Below are 18,980 nucleotides of genomic sequence, written 5' to 3'. Positions count from 1 at the left end.
CTATGTGTTCTGTGATTTTTGCTCTTTAGAATAGTTTCCATGATTTTTCCTGGCACTAAAGTCAGACTCACCAGGCTATAGTTTCTTGGATCACCCCTGAAGGCCTTTTTAAATATCAGGGTTACATTGGCCACCTTCCAGTCTTCAGGAAGAATGAACAATTTTAATGACAGTTTACAAATTACAAGCAATAGGCCTGAAATTTCATTTTTGAGTTCTCTTAGAATGCTGGGGTGTATACCATCTGGTCCAGGTGATTTGCTACTCTTCAGTTTGTCACTCTGGTCTATTATAGCTTCCAGGTTTACCGTGATTTGATTCAGTTCATCTGAATCATCACCCTTGAAAACCATCTCTGGAATGGGTATCTCCCCAACATCTTCATTAGTAAATACTAAAGCAAAGACTTTATTTAGTCTTTCCACAATAGCCTTATCTTCCCTAAGTGCCCCTTTATCCCCTCAATCTTCTAATGGTACAACTCACTCCCTCACAGGCTTTGGATATATTTTACAAAGTTTTTATGAGTTTTTGCCTCTACAGCCAACTTCTTTTCCAATTCTCTCTTAACCTGTCTTGTCAATGTTTTACATTTAACTTGTCAATGCTTATGCTTTTTCCTATTTTCCTCAGATGGATCCTCCTTCCAATTTTTGAAAAAAAGTTCTTTTGGCTAAAACAGTCTCTTTTGCTTCACCTTTTAACTAGACTGGCAATTGTTTGGACATCCTTCCACCTTTCTTAATGTGTGGAATACATCTAGACTGTGCTTCTAAGATGGTATTTTTAAATAATGTTGTACACTCTTAACCTTTGTAGCTGCACCTTTCATTTTTTTTTCTGTTTTCCTCATTTTATCAAAGTCTCTCTTTCGAAAGTTTAGTGCTACAGCTGTAGATTTATTGTCCCCCTTACATTAATTCAAATTTGATCATGTTGTGATCACTATTGCCAAGTGGCCCACCAATGTCACCTTTCTCACCCAATCCTGCATTCCATTAGTTCTAAAATTGCTCCCTCTCTTGTCAGTTCCTGACATTTATTCCATCCAGGAACTTTCTCTAGCATGTCCTGATGTTACATTTACCCAGTTAATATTGGGGTAATTGAAATCTCTCATTATTACTGCACTACCAATTTGTTTAACTTCCCTAATTTATCTTAGCATTTCATAGTCTGTCTCATCATTTTGGCTAGTTGGATGGTAGTATACTCCTGTCGCTATACTCTTCTCCAACACACATAGGATTTCTACTCATAATGATTCTATTGTGTATTTAGTCTCCTGTTAGACTCAATGCCATCCTGGACATAAAGCACCGTCTCTCCCCCTCCCCCGCCAAGTTGATCCTATCTATCATTGTGATATAATTTGTACCCTGATATCAGTGGCATAGCCATGGGTGGGCCGTGGCCCAGCCACTGTGAGCCATTTGGCCGCACATTTTCGACACGTTATGTTTAGCCTTTATACAGTAAGGGGTAATTTTGGCCGGCACCGGGAAAGTGTACAGAAAAGCAGACAAAACTGCTTTCCTGTACACCCTCAGACTTAATATCATAGCAATATTAAGTCGGAGGCCCTAAAGATAAAAAAAAATAAAAACATCTGCCCATGGGTTGGAAAACGGACGCTCAATTTTGAAGGCGTCCATTTTCCGAACCCGTGGCTGTCAGCAGGTTCGACAACCGACGCCGGTAAAATTAAGCATTGACTGTCAAACCCGCTGACAGCTACCGTTGTCAATAAGGAGGCGCTAGGGACGCGCTAGTGTCCCTAGCACCTCCTTTTTACCGCGGGCCCTAGTTTGCATACCTTGGCTTCCTGAATCGCGCAATCAGGAGAGTGGCCTGGGTGCGCGTCGAGAGAGCGGGCACTTGCCGGCTCTCCTGTGAAGTTTTCTGTATCGGCCCGATTGTTGGAGTGAGGATAGGAGCTAGGGGGGTCTGTGGATGTTTTATTGTTTTTGTTTTCAGTGTTATGTTGTAACCCATTGTGGGTGGTTTTCAGTTAAACGGGCACAATACTGAAATAAATAAATATACGAATGAAATTACATACTTCAATGGAGATGAGTAATAAACGCGAGTGTTATACGCCTCACTTTTAAATATCTGGCAAGTAAAGAGATCAGAAAACAAGAAGTGAAATAGCATGATAAGATGGCATTTAAAGATGTGATGATCAAACAATGAGCAATGCAATCAGAAGATGTAAATATTTACCCAGATCGCTGCAGAGAAAAAGCAAAATTAGGTGTAGAGGGAAAACGTGCTCCCTGGTGTCTGTCTTGATTCATACACAGCAGCAGGATCATAGCAACACCCTGCAGAGCAGAGTTGTGTTTGTATATTAAACATTAACTAGCGTAGCATGCAAATTAACATTCTTGTGCAAATAGGGTGTTTAATAATAAACAGAACTCACCTTTCCATAGGCAGACTCTGTGGTAGGGATGAACCCTTGTCAGATATAATATATGTAAAACTTCCCAGGGGCAGCCAGTATGCACCTAACTCAAAAGCTAGCAGGAGCATATATTTTAACTGCTATTGCATTGCTATGGATCAGAGAACAGAGATGAAAGCAAAGGAATGAAGAAATGAACAATAAATATCAGAAAAAATCTTTTTAGATTTTGAATTCTACACATTTATTTATAAAATTTATAAAGCACTTTCCAGGTTTTACATTAAAATCTTCCAAAGCAATTTACTACAATATACAAAACATTAAATACAACAAAATAAAACATACAAATTACACAACAAACAGGCCGATACAGTACAGTGTGCTCTGGTGGAACGCACTGGACGTGTGTTTTGGACGTGCTAGTTTGACCCCTTATTCAGTAAGGGGTAATAGCGCATCGAAAACGCACGTCCAAACCCCCCCCCCCCCCTCCGAACCTAATAGCGCCCGCAACATGCAAATGCATGTTGATGGCCCTATTAGGTATTCCCACGCGATACAGTAAGTAAAATGTGCAGCCAAGCCACACATTTTACTTTAAGAAATTAGCGCCTACCCAAAGGTAGGCGTTAATTTCTGCCGGCACTGGGGAAGTGCACAGAAAAGCAGTAAAAACTGCTTTTCTGTGCACCCTCTGACTTAATATCATGGCGATATTAAGTCGGAGGCCCCAAAAGTTAAAAAAAGTAAAAAATATTTAAAATGGGCCCGCGGGTTGAAAACTGGACGCTCAATTTTGCCGGCTTCTGGTTTCCGAATCCGTGGCCGTCAGCGGGCTCGAGAACCGACGCCAGCAAAATTGAGCATCGGCTGTCAAACCCGCTGACAGCCGCCACTCCTGTCCAAAAAGAGGCGCTAGGGACGCACTAGTGTCCCTAGCGCCTCTTTTTGCCGGGGACCCTAATTTAAATAAATTACTTTACTGTATCGCATGCCCAGGAGAGTGTCCTGGGTGCTCGCCCGCGATTTTTACTGTATCGGCCCGAAAGTAAATTATGATATTCAACTCAACATAACTTCCTGCTAAAATAAAAATTAAATTTAAATTTAATTAAAAGCATAGTACTATGCTACTGAGCCCAACCAAACCTTTATGGTCTATAATTCAGAAATCATCAAGCAGGTCTTCAACTATCATCTAATGTCATGAAATATATTTTATACTGAAAAAAAACAAACCTTCAAGTGCCGTCTTCAGTATAAACGTTGTCAACTACACTATAGTGTGCTAGTTCTCTGTGTGCTCTGTTTTCTAGTTTGTTTTGTTCATTTTTCCATATCTTGACTATTATGTGAAATCAACTATTTTAAATAAATATCTAGAGTATGAACAAACTAGTTTATTCCTGTTCATACAACATTCCTTTAGTTTCTCTTTAATCTTCTCTACACCACCTTGGGGAATTTTGTCTCTGTTCCTATCCACTTTCAATGAAGCCTCACCCAAGACTGACATATCACTTCCTCTGGTATTATTGGTAGTCCAGGACACTGAAACCTGAGCTGAGACTTTGCCTTTAACAAGTTTGTGCAAAGTCCAGCCCATGAAAGCCATAAAACAGAGCAGGACTTGAGCTGCATGGTCAGGGAGTCCTATTTCTCATTATTTTGCACAGATAACCAGATACTAATCTGGGAGCTGCCTTTTACCGTCACTGTCAAACCCAAATCTGTAGAGTCTTTTGCTTACCTGTGGGTCGCATCCATGGTAGTAGGAAGAGTGAGCCATTTCTGCTTTTACTCTTATTGCAAACATTAACTTGGAGTTCTTCTTTCTTGTCTGCCTCACTAATCTTCCATTATTCATTTCTTTGTATGGTTTCCTGCAAAGGTATCCAACTCTGGTCCTTGACTGCCATAAACAGGTTTGTTTTCAGGATATCCACAATGAATATTCACAAAATAGATTTACATGCAATACATTTATTTATTTTTATATGATTTGTGGAAGAAGGCAGAGACATTCTCAACAGCAACATTTTTATTGGAGCTCTACCAAGTTTCTCTTGTCAAGCTATGGCCATGAAATATGTTTGATTTGTCTACCAAAATGAACATATCAGCGTGGTATGGGAACCATGCTATTTTGGGAGGGAGGACGGGAGAGAGGTTGGGTTGTTTATAAATTTTGTCAAAGCATACAAGTTGGGCTTGTATGCTTCACCTAGTATGCGTCACCTAGATAGGATTTTAGACAGTGCTGGGGAGGAGCCAGCTGCCGTGGTACACGTGGGCACCAACGACATAGGAAAATGTAGGAGGGAGGTTCTGGAAGCCAAATTTAGGCTCTTAGGTAGAAAGATTAAATCCAGAACCTCCAGGGTAGCATTCTCTGAAATGCTCCCTGTTCCACACGCAGGTCACCAGAGGCAGGCAGAGCTCCGGAGTCTCAATGCGTGGATGAGACGATGGTGCAAGGAAGAGGGATTCAGTTTTGTTAGGAACTGGGGAACCTTTTGGGGGAAGGGGGAGTCTCTTCCGAAGGGATGGGCTCCACCTTAACCAGGGTGGAACCAAACTGCTGGCGCTAACCTTTAAAAAGGAGATTGTTCTAGTTTAAAAGCTGCTCTAAGGGGAAAGCCGACAGTCGCTCAGCAGCGCATGGTTCGGAGAGATGTATCTTTAAAGGATACTAATGATGCATTAGAATTAGGGCATCCCGACAGTGAGGTTCCAATAATTAGAAAAGTAGTCCAAGTGCCTGTAACTAAAAACTCACCTGAGCTAAAAAATTCTAACTTATCCCTATCAATTAAAAAGCAGAATAAAAATACAAACAAAAAACAAACTTTGAAATGTTTGTATGCTAATGCCAGAAGTCTAAGAAGTAAGATGGGAGAATTAGAATGTATAGCAGTAAATGATGACATAGACTTAATTGGCATCTCAGAGACATGGTGGAAGGAGGATAACCAATGGGACAGTGCTATACCGGGGTACAAATTATATCGCAATGACAGAGAGGAGCAGTCGGGAGGAGGTGTGGCGCTTTATGTCCGGGATGGCATAGAGTCCAACAGGATAAACATCCTGCATGAGACTAAATACAAAATTGAATCTTTATGGGTAGAAATCCCTTGTGTGTCAGGGAAGACTACAGTGATAGGGGTATACTACCGTCCACCTGGTCAAGATGGTGAGATGGACAGTGAAATGCTAAGAGAAATTAGGGAAGCTAACCAAATTGGTAGTGCAGTAATAATGGGAGACTTCAATTACCTCAATATAGACTGGGTAAATGTATCATCGGGTCACGCTAGAGAGATAACGTTCCTGGATGGAATAAATGATAGCTTTATGGAGCAATTGGTTCAGGAACCGACGAGAGAGGGAGCAATTTTAGATCTAATTCTCAGTGGAGCACAGGACTTGGTGAGAGAGGTAACGGTGGTGGGGCCGCTTGGCAATAGTGATCATAATGGGGCGCATTTTCAGAGCCCTGCTCGCCTAAATCCGCCCAAATCTGGGCGGATTTAGGCGAGCAGGGCCCTGCACGCCGGTGAGCCTATTTTACATAGGCCTACCGGCGCGCGCAGAGCCCCGGGACTCGCGTAAGTCCCGGGGTTTTCGGAGGGGGGCGTGTCGGGGGCGTGTCAGGGGGCGGGACCGAGCGCAGCTGCGTTTTCGGGGCCTGTTGGCAGCGTTTTGGGGCGGGTACAGGGGCGTGGCTACGGCCCGGGGCAGTCCGGGGGCGTGGCCACGCCCTCCGTACCCGCCCCCAGGTCGCGTCCCGGCGGCACGCTGGGATTTACGCCTCCCTCTGGGAGGCGTAAATCCCCCCACAAAGGTAAGGGGGGGGGCTTAGACAGGGCCGGGTGGGTGGGTTAGGTAGGGGAAGGGGAAGGTGAGGGGAGGGGAGGGGAGGGCAAAAGGAAGTTCCCTCCGAGGCCGCTCCGATTTCGGAGCTGCCTCGGAGGGAACGGGGGTAGGCTGCGCGGCTCGGCGCGCGCCGGCTATACAAAATCAATAGCCTTGCGCGCGCCGATCCAGGTTTTTAGCGGAGCCGCGCATATCTACTAAAATCCAGCTTACTTTTGCTTGCGCCTGATGCGCCAGCAAAAGTAGGCCAATTCGCGCTATTTGAAAATCTACCCCCATATGATCAAATTTGATTTAATGACTGGAAAAGGAACAGTGTGCAAATCCAAGGGTCTCGTGCTAAACTTTCAAAAGGGAAGCTTTGATAAAATGAGAAAAATTGTTAGAAAAAAAACTGAAAGGAGCAGCTACAAAAGTAAAAAATGTCCAAGAGGCGTGGTCATTGTTAAAAAATACCATTCTAGAAGCACAGTCCAGATGTATTCCACACATTAAGAAAGATGGAAAGAAGGCAAAACGATTACCGGCATGGTTAAAAGGGGAGGAGAAAGAAGCTATTTTAGCCAAAAGATCTTCATTCAAAAATTGGAAGAAGGATCCAACAGAAGAAAATAGGATAAAGCATAAACATTGACAAGTTAAATGTAAGACATTGATAAGACAGGCTAAGAGAGAATTTGAAAAGAAGTTGGCTGTAGAGGCAAAAACTCACAGTAAAAACTTTTTTAAATATATCCGAAGCAGAAAGCCTGTGAGGGAGTCAGTTGGACCGTTAGATGATCGAGGGGTTAAAGGGGCACTTAGAGAAGATAAGGCCATCGCGGAAAGATTAAATGATTTCTTTGCTTTGGTGTTTACTGAAGAGGAACCCGTAATGGAGAAGGTTTTCATGGGTAATGATTCAGATGGACTGAATCAAATCACGGTGAACCTAGAAGATGTGGTAGGCCTGATTGACAAACTGAAGAGTAGTAAATCACCTGGACCGGATGGTATACACCCCAGAGTTCTGAAGGAACTAAAAAATGAAATTTCAGACCTATTAGTAAAAATTTGTAACTTATCATTAAAATCATCCATTGTACCTGAAGACTGGAGGATAGCAAATGTAACCCCAATATTTAAAAAGGGCTCCAGGGGCGATCCGGGAAACTACAGACCGGTTAGCCTGACTTCAGTGCCAGGAAAAATAGTGGAAAGTGTTCTAAACATCAAAATCACAGAACATATAGAAAGACATGGTTTAATGGAACAAAGTCAGCATGGCTTTACCCAGGGCAAGTCTTGCCTCACAAATCTGCTTCACTTTTTTGAAGGAGTTAATAAACATGTAGATAAAGGTGAACCGGTAGATATAGTATACTTGGATTTTCAGAAGGCGTTTGACAAAGTTCCTCATGAGAGGCTTCTAGGAAAAGTAAAAAGTCATGGGATAGGTGGCGATGTCCTTTCGTGGATTGCAAACTGGCTAAAAGACAGGAAACAGAGAGTAGGATTAAATGGGCAATTTTCTCAGTGGAAGGGAGTGGACAGTGGAGTGCCTCAGGGATCTGTATTGGGACCCTTACTTTTCAATATATTTATAAATGATCTGGAAAGAAATACGACGAGTGAGATAATCAAATTTGCAGATGACACAAAATTGTTCAGAGTAGTTAAATCACAAGCAGATTGTGATAAATTGCAGGAAGACCTTGTGAGACTGGAAAATTGGGCATCCAAATGGCAGATGAAATTTAATGTGGATAAGTGCAAGGTGATGCATATAGGGAAAAATAACCCATGCTATAATTACACGATGTTGGGTTCCATATTAGGTGCTACAACCCAAGAAAGAGATCTAGGTGTCATAGTGGATAACACATTGAAATAGTCGGTTCAGTGTGCTGCGGCAGTCAAAAAAGCAAACAATGTTGGGAATTATTAGAAAAGGAATGATGAATAAAAGGGAAAATGTCATAATGCCTCTGTATCGCTCCATGGTGAGACCACACCTTGAATACTGTGTACAATTCTGGTCGCCGCATCTCAAAAAAGATATAATTGCGATGGAGAAGGTACAGAGAAGGGCTACCAAAATGATAAGGGGAATGGAACAACTCCCCTATGAGGAAAGACTAAAGAGGTTAGGACTTTTCAGCTTGGAGAAGAGACGACTGAGGGGGGATATGATAGAGGTGTTTAAAATCATGAGAGGTCTAGAACGGGTAGATGTGAATCGGTTATTTACTCTTTCGGATAGTAGAAAGACTAGGGGACACTCCATGAAGTTAGCATGGGGCACATTTAAAACTAATCGGAGAAAGTTCTTTTTTACTCAACGCACAATTAAACTCTGGAATTTGTTGCCAGAGAATGTGGTTCGTGCAGTTAGTATAGCTGGGTTTAAAAAAGGATTGGATAAGTTCTTGGAGGAGAAGTCCATTACCTGCTATTAAGTTCACTTAGAGAATAGCCACTGCCATTAGCAATGGTAACATGGAATAGACTTAGTTTTTGGATACTTGCCAGGTTCTTATGGCCTGGATTGGCCACTGTTGGAAACAGGATGCTGGGCTTGATGGACCCTTGGTCTGACCCAGTATGGCATTTTCTTATATTCTTACATTGGGCGGGATTGTATATAAGGAAGATCTCAGAGCCAGCAGGGGAAAATGGTGCTGATCATAGAGGTAGTGGAATTCTAACACACGGCACAACTAATCAACATGGCTCTGTTAAAAGGTAGTTTCATTAAATGTTAAGGGCCTGAACCCATCCAAAGAAAGATGTCTTCTTTATAAGGAGCTGGATAGAGTGTTTATACAGGAAATGCTTAAGAGGAGATCTGAGGCATTAATGCACTCGCCTAAATATCTTCATAGATTCTGGGCAGCAAACTCCCAGCATGCAAAATATGCTGGAGTAGGGAATCTGATCAGAAAAGATGTTGTATTCGATCTCTGCTCGTGCTATGCTGACCCAGGGGGGAGTTAGGTTATCAGAGTCCTTTTTTGTTACTCTCAGTGAGGTTTAATGGATAAAGCAGAAGGGGTGACGATTATTGGGGGAATTTTAATATTATGTTAAATTCAGTCCTAGATAATTCCATCTGCTGTAGCAGTGCCCCTTGCACAGCAAGAGATGCTTTAAAAACTATGATTGCACAGGGGAACTTAGACATGTGGCGGTCCAGGTATCCTAAATCGTGGAATTTTACTCATACACATCAGTCATATTCCCGCTTGCATTTCTTTTTGATTGACAAAAGTGCTATCAATAGGATCCTTCAGACAGGATGACCTGGTCAGATCATGCTCCGGTATGGTTTACCATGTCTGTTCAATTATGTTCAGGGCCAGTGATATTGGCATCTGAATGACTCCCTACTAGAGGATTCTGAGTTTGTCCTTAAGTTAAAGGGTGTTATACATGATTATTTGGAGCTTAATAGCTCTGATGATATTTCCCCACCAGTGCTGTGGGACTGTTTGAAGGCTGTGGTATGGGGGTCATATAATTTCTAGAGCTACCTTTGTTAAAAACAAAAAAAAGTAAAGGAGCGAGAGCAGCTTTTACATAAGATAAGCCATTTAGACATGGAGCATAAAATGCTCCCCCCTCTGCCTCAGTCTCTCGAAAAAAGACCACTAACGTTGTCACAATGGAAATTAGCAAATGTTTCCATCTTTTATATTATAAAAATGTTTTACCACCTCATGTTTCTGTAATTTTTTTTTTTAATTTGGTGAGGAAAGGGGCTCTCAAGTATTAGTACAGGGAGGAGATCTCAGACATGGGGAGAGGAGAGGATGACGACCAGAAATGGGATGAAGAGGGGAGAGGACTGCAGATGGGAAGGATGGGGAAAGTTTAAGAAGGGGGAAAAGAACAGGAATCTGGCAAGGGGGAGGGATAATGAGAAGGGAAGAAATGACTCAGAGGGCTTGGAGAGCAAGCTCCAGCATCTGAGAAGGGAGAAGCAACGTAGTAACAATGACAGAAAAGGACCATCCAGTCTACCCAGCAATCTTCTTATGATGGTATCTGCTGTGGCAAGCAGGTTACCCCTCATGTTTCTCTTAAGGGTAGCCACTACTGCACTGTGTAGTTATGCTTAAGTCTTATGACAACCCATAAAAATTTACCGCTAGCAACATTTATAGTGGGTGACGAGCCTTGGGGAATGGAACCCAAGATCAAGGAAGAGAGGATCTGAACTGCAGTGATAGCAAGGAGGAAGGTGCCCTACCATACTCCAATCCTGCTCCCCTATGCATCCCCCTCTCTACTCTCCCACCTTATCTGGTACATACATATACACATACCCAGCACCAGTCCTTCCCTGTCTCACACACAAACACTGCTCCCTTACCTTGTTACTCTCTCTTGCACATAACCACATGTCCCCTAGCATCTTAGTGTAACCCCCACCTCTTCTCACCCCCAATAATCCCCATTCGGCCCTTCCTAACCTCCCCATACTGCTCCCCCCTTTCCTGTATCTGTTCCAGGCTTACTCCCTCCCACTTTTGTTCTCTGTACACTACTTAGGAGGGCAGGAGATGGATCAGGAAGCAAAGGGCTGTTCTCTGCCGGGTAAGGTTCAGCACAGCTGAAAGAAGGCAAATTTTCAGGCAACCTGCTGTCCCTAGATTTCTGCCATCCTAAGCACAGGCCTAGTGTGCTGAAATTATTCCAGGCCTGCGCTTGGCTTTTGTTTCCCTAATGGAAAATGGATTGGTATTTTAGAAGTTGGTGCAATATTTCCAGTTTTGCCTTTTTAATAGTAGTGTTGTTGCTGTTTGAGTGCTGTTTTGGTATGGGAGGTTTACTATATTGTAATTAGTTTACTCATAGCTTTCTGAGGGCCAAGCCTATACCAAAACACATATTACAATAGGCCCGATATCATATGAGTTACCAGTGTCTTTTTTACAAGGTTTTAATGGCTGGCACTACAGCAGTACATGCACATAAGTTATTTTTTTTAAGGCAGGATGTGCTTTGGATGTCCTTTTTCATGTAAGCTCTATTATAATTCCAAGGCCTCTTGCAAATGCTTGAAACCAGCTAGGTCTGAGCGATACGAGATATGAAGAAAGCATACATTTTTGGATGAACTAGAGTTTATAAGCAGAATGAAGAGCACCATCCTATATATTCCAGCCATCTTTTTTTTTGTTCAGATGACATTTCAGGCTTCTTTTACAACAGCTGCTACGTGAACGTTTGGTTCTATCCACTGAGAGAAACCAGAAATAGTGGGTTTTTCTTTTGCAAGATATACCTACAGTCCCAATAACCAAAAGGTTATATCTGTAATTAGAATTTAAAAATGTACTTATAGTAGTGAGTATTATATAAAGCATCTTTTATTTTAAAAAAAAGAATGACATCTAAGAAACAAAATTTACAAATAAAATGACTTTTTGAAACTTTAACCACTCGTATTGTGCAAATAATCACAGCCTTAATAAAATCCCGCACAATAGGTTCATACATTCAAACTAAAAGCACAAAATAAAACTCACCTATCACTATACTGTGAACATTTTGTTTAATATGCCAAAGCTTGACTATCGCAGACTGGAAATACAAAAATAAAATAGCACAGTCATAACATAGGATTGCAGGCCTATTCTAGCCATGAACATGTATATACAAAATAGTTTAAATTCTCCATTAGTGGAGATGAGTTCATATATAATTTAAGAAACTCTCAAATAAAATAAGGCAAAGAAATTCAGAGTTCTAAGCCAAATACATTTTAGATTAAATGAGATGATTTAATATCACATTTTATTAAAAAATGTACATTAAAAAAAGATCATTGTCCAACCGTAAAAGTGAAAATGTCCATCCTGAGATAAATACTATTCAGGTTTACTGATTTTTGAACACTCTTAAAATCCTTGGTTATTCATTCCTATAGCTTACCTGTGTTAGTAATGTTTCTACTTGAAAATTTACAACAAACTGCATAGTTAAATATGAATATTTCAATTAAAATATTTAAAAAAACAAAACACTAAAGTCACTTAAATAGAAAACAAAAAAAAAAAAGTTGACTTCCCATAAAAGGAAATAATGTTCCATAATTCTCATTTTATACATCCTTCAGGTAAGTAAAAAAATAAAAATAAAAAACAAATAAAATTCAGCAACTTGTTTTTGTAGTATTTGAACTGGAAGTATAAGAATTTGATTTTCTTGAATATTTCATAGACGTAAAAGAAACTTGCATTCTTTCCACAGTGCGTACACTTCGGCAAAGGAAAGCATTTTTCACATTGTCTCTAAAATCTTTGGAAACAAAATAATAGATGAAAGGATCAATGCAACTGTTTATGGAGGAGAGGCAGAGCGCTACTATATAAAATGCATACGCATTGCTTTTGTAACTGTGTTTGATCAATGCATAGTGCACTACAAGAAGAATATTACTTGGTGTGAAGCAGATCAAGTACATGGCCAGTACTGTAATAATGAGTTTGATGGCTCTCTTTCGTTTCTTTCCAATATTTTCATCTGTAATGGAAGCATTCAGAGTTCTAATCATTAATGTGTAAGCAACAATGGTAAGAACAGCTGGGAAAAAAAAGACCCCAATGGCTAGAGAAAGGAAATAGTCAAACATATCAGATGCCATAGTGTTCAAAGGCAAAACGTCATGACAAGTTGTGATTTGAAGATCAGCAATATATAAAGTTTGATTGACAAGATACAACGGAATTGTACCAAGTAAGATGAGGATCCATATTAGAACCGAAACTCCCACTGCAATGTTAGACTTCTTCCTAGTATGTGACATCGGATTCACAATGACCCAGTACCTTTGTACACTGAGACAAGTCATGAAGAGAATTGAACAGTACATGTTTCCATAAAAAAATCCAACAAGTACTTTGCACAGGCCTTCCCCAAAAATCCAGTTATTGCCTTTTATATGATATGCAATCTTCAGCGGTGACCAGATGACAAACAAGAGATCTGCCAATGCCAAGTTACCCATGTAAATTACAGCTGGATGTTTCTTCTTGGTCCGGAAGAAAAAGACCCACAAAGCCATTGCATTGCTTGGTAAGCCAACGATAAATACTATAATATAGACCATAGGAAGGAAAACAGTAGTCAGTCCTCCAGTAAGAACCTTCTTAGTAAAATCATCCACAGCATATGAAGGACTTCCAATGCCATTAGTTGTTTCAACCTGCTGACCAATAAAGCTTCTTCCACCATGTGTTCCGTTTGTACTGTTCCTTACTAAAATAAAGAGATAAAGATTAGTATGAAACGTCAAACAAATACATTTAGCATCAAAAATGTAAAACTAGCAAAACTTGTATTGCTTAGCAACCTCTATATGTACACTGTATTATGTATGCATATACAAACCAGCCTTATTTAATAAATATAAATTTTGAAGATTTATATTTTTAGGTCAAACCTTAAATGTGTGGATAGCTAAAACAAAGCCCCTCCCCAACTGTATTCCCCGCTCTTGAGAAAGCAGTGTGTGTGTGTGTGAGAAATACTATTGAGGTTTGGGGCTTGCAGCCTCCCCTATTCTAGCTACCCAGGTTTAAGCTGTTGACCAATTTTCTTTTTTTAATGCGTTGAATTATTATTATTAAAGGCTTTTATATACCGACTTTCTCGATTCAAATCAAATCAACTCGGTTTACATCGAACTAAGCAGTAACTATAACTAACCAATCAACAAGAGAGCAATATGAATAAGAAATTATTAAATGAATAATTAAATGAATAAGAAACCTATTAGCTCATATCCACTCTCTAATAAACTGCAACTTAACTGAAGTTACAATGCAGGTTTCTCTACTGTTCTGTACACTACCTATAAAGTTTACTGAAATATGCATTAAATAACTTAACAGGGAGGATAAGTTTCAAGACAATGTGTGCATATGGCTGCAAGCAGATCTATGCAAGTATAACTGAAGGGGTTTTATAAAGTACACGTATCTCTAGCCTGCAACATAGGCAGAAATACATGCAATGCATTGAACGCGCATACTCTTCCTTCCTATTTTAAAAAAATAAAAGGGATATATATATATATATTTTATATTCACAAGTCTCAATTTACATGTGTATGCTGGCCAATTTTAAAACATGTGCATAAATGAAATTAATAAGTTTACCAATTAGTCCACCAGCTTGCCCAGTATTTCTGCAGGTCATTGAGACCTTCCTGCTTCTTCAGCCAGAATTCTCCCTAGTTCACCCAGACCTCCCATCCAGTCAGCACTAAACATTTTAATATCACTTATGCCAGATACTTAGCAAGTATAAATTACAGAGTTAACTGGCAAATGTACAGGCATCTCTTAAAATAGCAATTTACGTGCATGAGTGTTGGTCCTGCCCCAGGACACTCCTAGACCACCCCTTTTTAACACGCGTCAATGGGTATGTGAAAATACACGTACATTTTCACTTTGTTTAAAATAAAGTATATGCGAGAAGATGCTACATAAGCACATATTTCATCCTTAAGGCTTATCTAAATCTCCAAGGCCATTATATAACATTTTTCTTTAAATAGCCATAGTCTTGTCTTAGATTTCGTTTGTCGTTATTTCAAAAGAAAATTTTTAAGGTAGAATGCATTCTTCAAGTTGAAGACGCATTATTTTTTGGCTGTGTTCTGTTTGGTTGCAGCGGGTGGTGAGGGGGGACAGGGGCTTAGACAAAAGCGAAATATAAGCAAACTGGAGCAATGTATTTATTATTTATAGAAAAAACTTTGATTATAAAAACTTCATGATGTAAGGACGACAGCCATGAACTGTGGTGGTCAGGTTGATCATTTTTCCTCCTAAGGAAAAACAAATTACAGTTTTACTGCCTTCCACAACCTGAACCCACCACCACCACAGTTCGTGGCCGTCCTCCTTCATCACGTATGCCTTTCGGAGGAGGTTGTGATCACATTTCCCCTATTAAAAAAAAAACAACAAAAAGTTTACATTTCTCTTTATCTGATACATCAAATAATAGAAGGAATAAAAAATCTGCTAAAAAAAAAAGGTTTATTAAAATCCCCTCTGCACTATGCAAACACATCGGCAACAGCTGCTGCACTTCTTTCCCCTAACGCCAGTGATATCCGTTACCAAGGGTCTCCGGCCAGCTCTGTTCCATTCTTTGATTACATAAAATAACTTTGGGTTCAATTAGCACAAGTTTGATGATTGGCACTGCTGTTCACAAATTTCAACTTGTGACATTTCATCCCCCTTTTTGATATATTTTTCTGTCTCTCTATATTATAAAAAATATTAGGGGCCCCAGGTGAGCATTGCGGCACATCTATGCATGCACCTGTGCAGCAATGCTCACCTGGAGATGGGTGAAAGGCAGCTGCAGGAGCATTAGGCAGCAAGGTAGGATTAGCAGAGGGGACAGGACTGGCAGCAAAAAGGCAGTGGAATAACCTAGACCCTACCAGCAAGAGAAAACGGGACGGTGGTAGAAAAGCTGGTGGGGATTTCAGGTCCCCATCTGTGGCAGGAAGCGTCCTGAGGTAGAGTGGGAGGGGTGATGCAAGCGAGAGCACAGAGTTAGGAGGGAGTGGAGGGGCAAGCAAGAGTGGAAGCCGGTGGGCGAAAAGAAAAGGAGAGGGAGAAGGAATGCATCCCCCCCTCACACACATGGGGAAAAGGATAAGGTTATAAGGTAGAGTGTATAAAGGAGGGAAGTGGGACAAGTAGAGTGTATACACCTCCTACCCTATCTCCTGCCATCACCCACCCTACAGGGGTGAGGAAAGGGGACAAAGTGAAGGGTGTGAAGAGGAGAGTGCCCCTGCCCCATACACATTGTCAGGATTCAAACTTTTGTTTGGTTATTACCAGTTATCTTTTTGCTTGAATGCATATAACCAGCTGTTCAGGGTTGGACAGACTCTTAAAAATGAACATCCTTCCAAGTTAGCTGTATGTTTTTCAAGACATACTACATCAAATCCCTATAAAAGGTTTTTACCAGAGCATACTGGTCACATGTCTAGCTGTACTTGGAACAGCAAGAGTACCAAGAATTAAAAATTGTAGATTATCTAAAAGCCAAACAATAACAGTAGTACTGCTTTTCCTAATCTGCAAATGTATATTGGGCAGTTAACCATTCTCTAATATGCAACAGTCTAAGTATGGAATCACAAAAATCTTAAGTGCTTCTAGAAAAACAAACCGAGGGTATTAATTTAATAATTTGGAATACTGCTCACTATTATTTCTAATGTTTTGAAAACAAAAGACGTTTGTAGGGCTTGTCCTGTTATTGCATGCACACAAGATAAATTATAATCAACTTTTTAAAACTCTAGCTGAGAATGCTCCCTGTGCTGGGGTGGGGGGAGGGGATTTGCAATGGAAAATAGCAGCAGGAGGTGGATTTTAGTAGTCCTTCACCTCTCTCTCTGGTTTGCATCAAAAATATCCATATTTCAGTTTGTATATTTGGCTACCAACATGAGTATATAGAAATGAATGGAGTTAATCAGTGGTGATTTTGTAACAAAAAAAAAATATGTTTAAAAAGGTATCAGGTCAAGGTCAGCTGGAGCTCCCACTTTGGTTGCACAGGGGAAAAAGGAAACAACTTGCCACAGCTCAAAGGTTCCAGGTCGATGATCTGGCAGAAAATCAGCACTGGGACTAATCCGTTTTGCTCAGTCACAGGAAGCTGATTAACTGTCTGCCCTTCTGTGAATTAGCGACTTATGACTTATCTACCCATACAAGATATCTTTATTTGCATTTGAAACTGCTTTGAAAAGATCCTCAATGCTGAATAATCCTCCTAGAGAGATGAAGTTTGAAAAGTTAAGCTCTCAAAGGATGTATCAGGGTAATTTCTGCTTTATATGATCTTAGCTTGATACTAATGGAGGTTACCTCACTCCCGTTGGAAATTATAGAAAGCTGGAATACAGATTTGCGTATTATTTTAAGTGAGGAAGACTGGCAGTGCATCGGGTGCATAAAATGTATTATTTATGCTACAATAAATGGATGAAACATTAGCTCATATTGCACATGCATATTACCAGTTTAACCCCACTAGAATTGCTCAAAATGTTAACCCATTGTGTTGGAGAGGATGTGGGCAATTTAAATACTTACATAGATGGTGGACATGCCTTATCTTCAAAAATGTTGACAGTCTGTTGAAACTGAAGTTAGCATAACAGTTGGCTTTACAGTTTATCAGGGAGAATGTTTTGGGTTTATTTAAAAAAAAAAACTTACAGTTGGTACATGCAGAGATCTGCAGCACCACTTTAGTGGAAGTAGAGAACTCAAATTGGTATATAGAGATCACAGGCTCACGTGACTACTGTGGCAGAAAGATTTGCATATTCCCTCAAAATGGACTTATTTCAGATTATTGTGAGAAATGAGGTCTGCTTTGGAACTTTTTATAATCTATCTACTTGATATGACATTTAACTGGTTTAAAAACTTCATGACAATCACTGGGAGATAAAGAATAAAGCTGTTGCCTAGGTTATTTTAGCAAAAGGGCAACTTTTGTCATTCGACTAAAATCTTAAATAAATAAATCCATATTGTAAACTGCAGTGGATAAGTTATTGGGATCTGCTGGAAATCCTCTCATAGGTGTGGGCTGTGCACACAGCTTACATATTATAGAACAGGAAGCCTCCTAGAACCTGAATACTGCAGCACTGGTCTGGCCCGTGGGGGGATAACCCTCCCATACACACTTATGCACGGTGAGGTGGAGAAAAGTACATTGATAAGGGGGGGGGGGAGGGGGAGTCCCCACCCATACAGATGCATGGCGGTAGGGTAAAACTACAAAATAGACAATGGGAGGTGGACAAAAGGGAGAAAAAGAGTGCAAGTGGGTGGGGGGAGGAAACTGTCCCTCCTCCCACCTACATACCACTTCTTTCCTCCCCACCTCAGCAGGAGAGCACGTCCCAGTATAAAGAAACTGTATTAATTTATTTCTAAATGGAAAAAAAAAAGGTGCGTGTTATGATTAGGTTTCTTTTGTTAGCTGGATGAATAACCATAGCGAAACTTTATTCAACGCCTTGTTATATTGGGCTTTGTGTAAATGCTTTCCTGACAAAATAATAAAGAACCTGTTACATGTTAGAAAAGTTAATACATTTAACAAGGTGGCGGCGCCCCACAGCCTCTCCAGCACTTACTCCTAGGGAGCACAAATACAAGAGACTCCGCCCGAAACTGAACTGTAAGAAACCCACGCGGCCCGCCGGGCGCTCCGAGCCCCTTCAGCCGCCCCCTTCTTCCTCTTACCCTTCCCGCTCGCTCACCTGTACCCTCCGCCAAGAGAGGAAGCAGCAGCAATAGCAGCAGCCCCACACGATGCCCGCGGCTCCTGTCGGCGGTCCTCATCTTCGCCGGCGAAATCAGCCTCGACGTCCGGCGACGAGTCCCGGCTTTTAGCCTCCCTCCCTCCGAAGCCTCGGTCAGCGGCCGGCCGAGAGCACCAGGGACACCTGCAAGCCCGCGAGCGCCCCGCGGGTCTCGCGCCACACGGGGGGAGGGGCACGCGCGCGCCTCTGCCCTCCTTCAGCGCCCGACTCACTCTCTCTCTCTCACTCTGCGGCCACAGTTTCGCAGAAACTCACAGGGCTAGTGTGAAGGATAATTGCGTGACGTCACGGCACCGCCTTCCT

General features: G+C 41.1%; 2 protein-coding genes across 2 annotated transcripts in view; both read right to left on the bottom strand.

Moving 5' to 3' along the window:
* The window catches only part of S100Z (S100 calcium binding protein Z), an 80,648-nt gene extending 78,359 nt beyond the window's left edge, over window positions 1-2,289 (bottom strand). The window contains exon 1 of the mRNA XM_029586252.1: window positions 2,227-2,289. The gene's annotated coding sequence lies outside the window, so the exon portion shown is untranslated. The remainder of the gene's footprint in view (window positions 1-2,226) is intronic.
* A 9,345-nt stretch (window positions 2,290-11,634) lies between these two features.
* F2RL1 (F2R like trypsin receptor 1) lies at window positions 11,635-18,926 on the bottom strand. Its single transcript, XM_029575301.1, has 2 exons — window positions 18,615-18,926; window positions 11,635-13,537 (listed from the first exon to the last, which is right to left on the bottom strand). Exons 1-2 carry the CDS (start codon window positions 18,694-18,696, stop codon window positions 12,432-12,434), a joined length of 1,188 nt encoding a protein of 395 aa, XP_029431161.1. The 5' UTR covers window positions 18,697-18,926; the 3' UTR covers window positions 11,635-12,431.
* Between the last annotated feature and the right edge of the window lie 54 nt (window positions 18,927-18,980).

This window comes from Rhinatrema bivittatum, chromosome 1 (genome assembly GCF_901001135.1).
Source record: "Rhinatrema bivittatum chromosome 1, aRhiBiv1.1, whole genome shotgun sequence".
Classification (NCBI taxonomy): Eukaryota; Metazoa; Chordata; class Amphibia; order Gymnophiona; family Rhinatrematidae; genus Rhinatrema; species Rhinatrema bivittatum.
The sequence above is the reverse complement of the archived record's forward strand: the minus strand, read 5'-3'. Positions and strand labels throughout refer to the sequence as shown.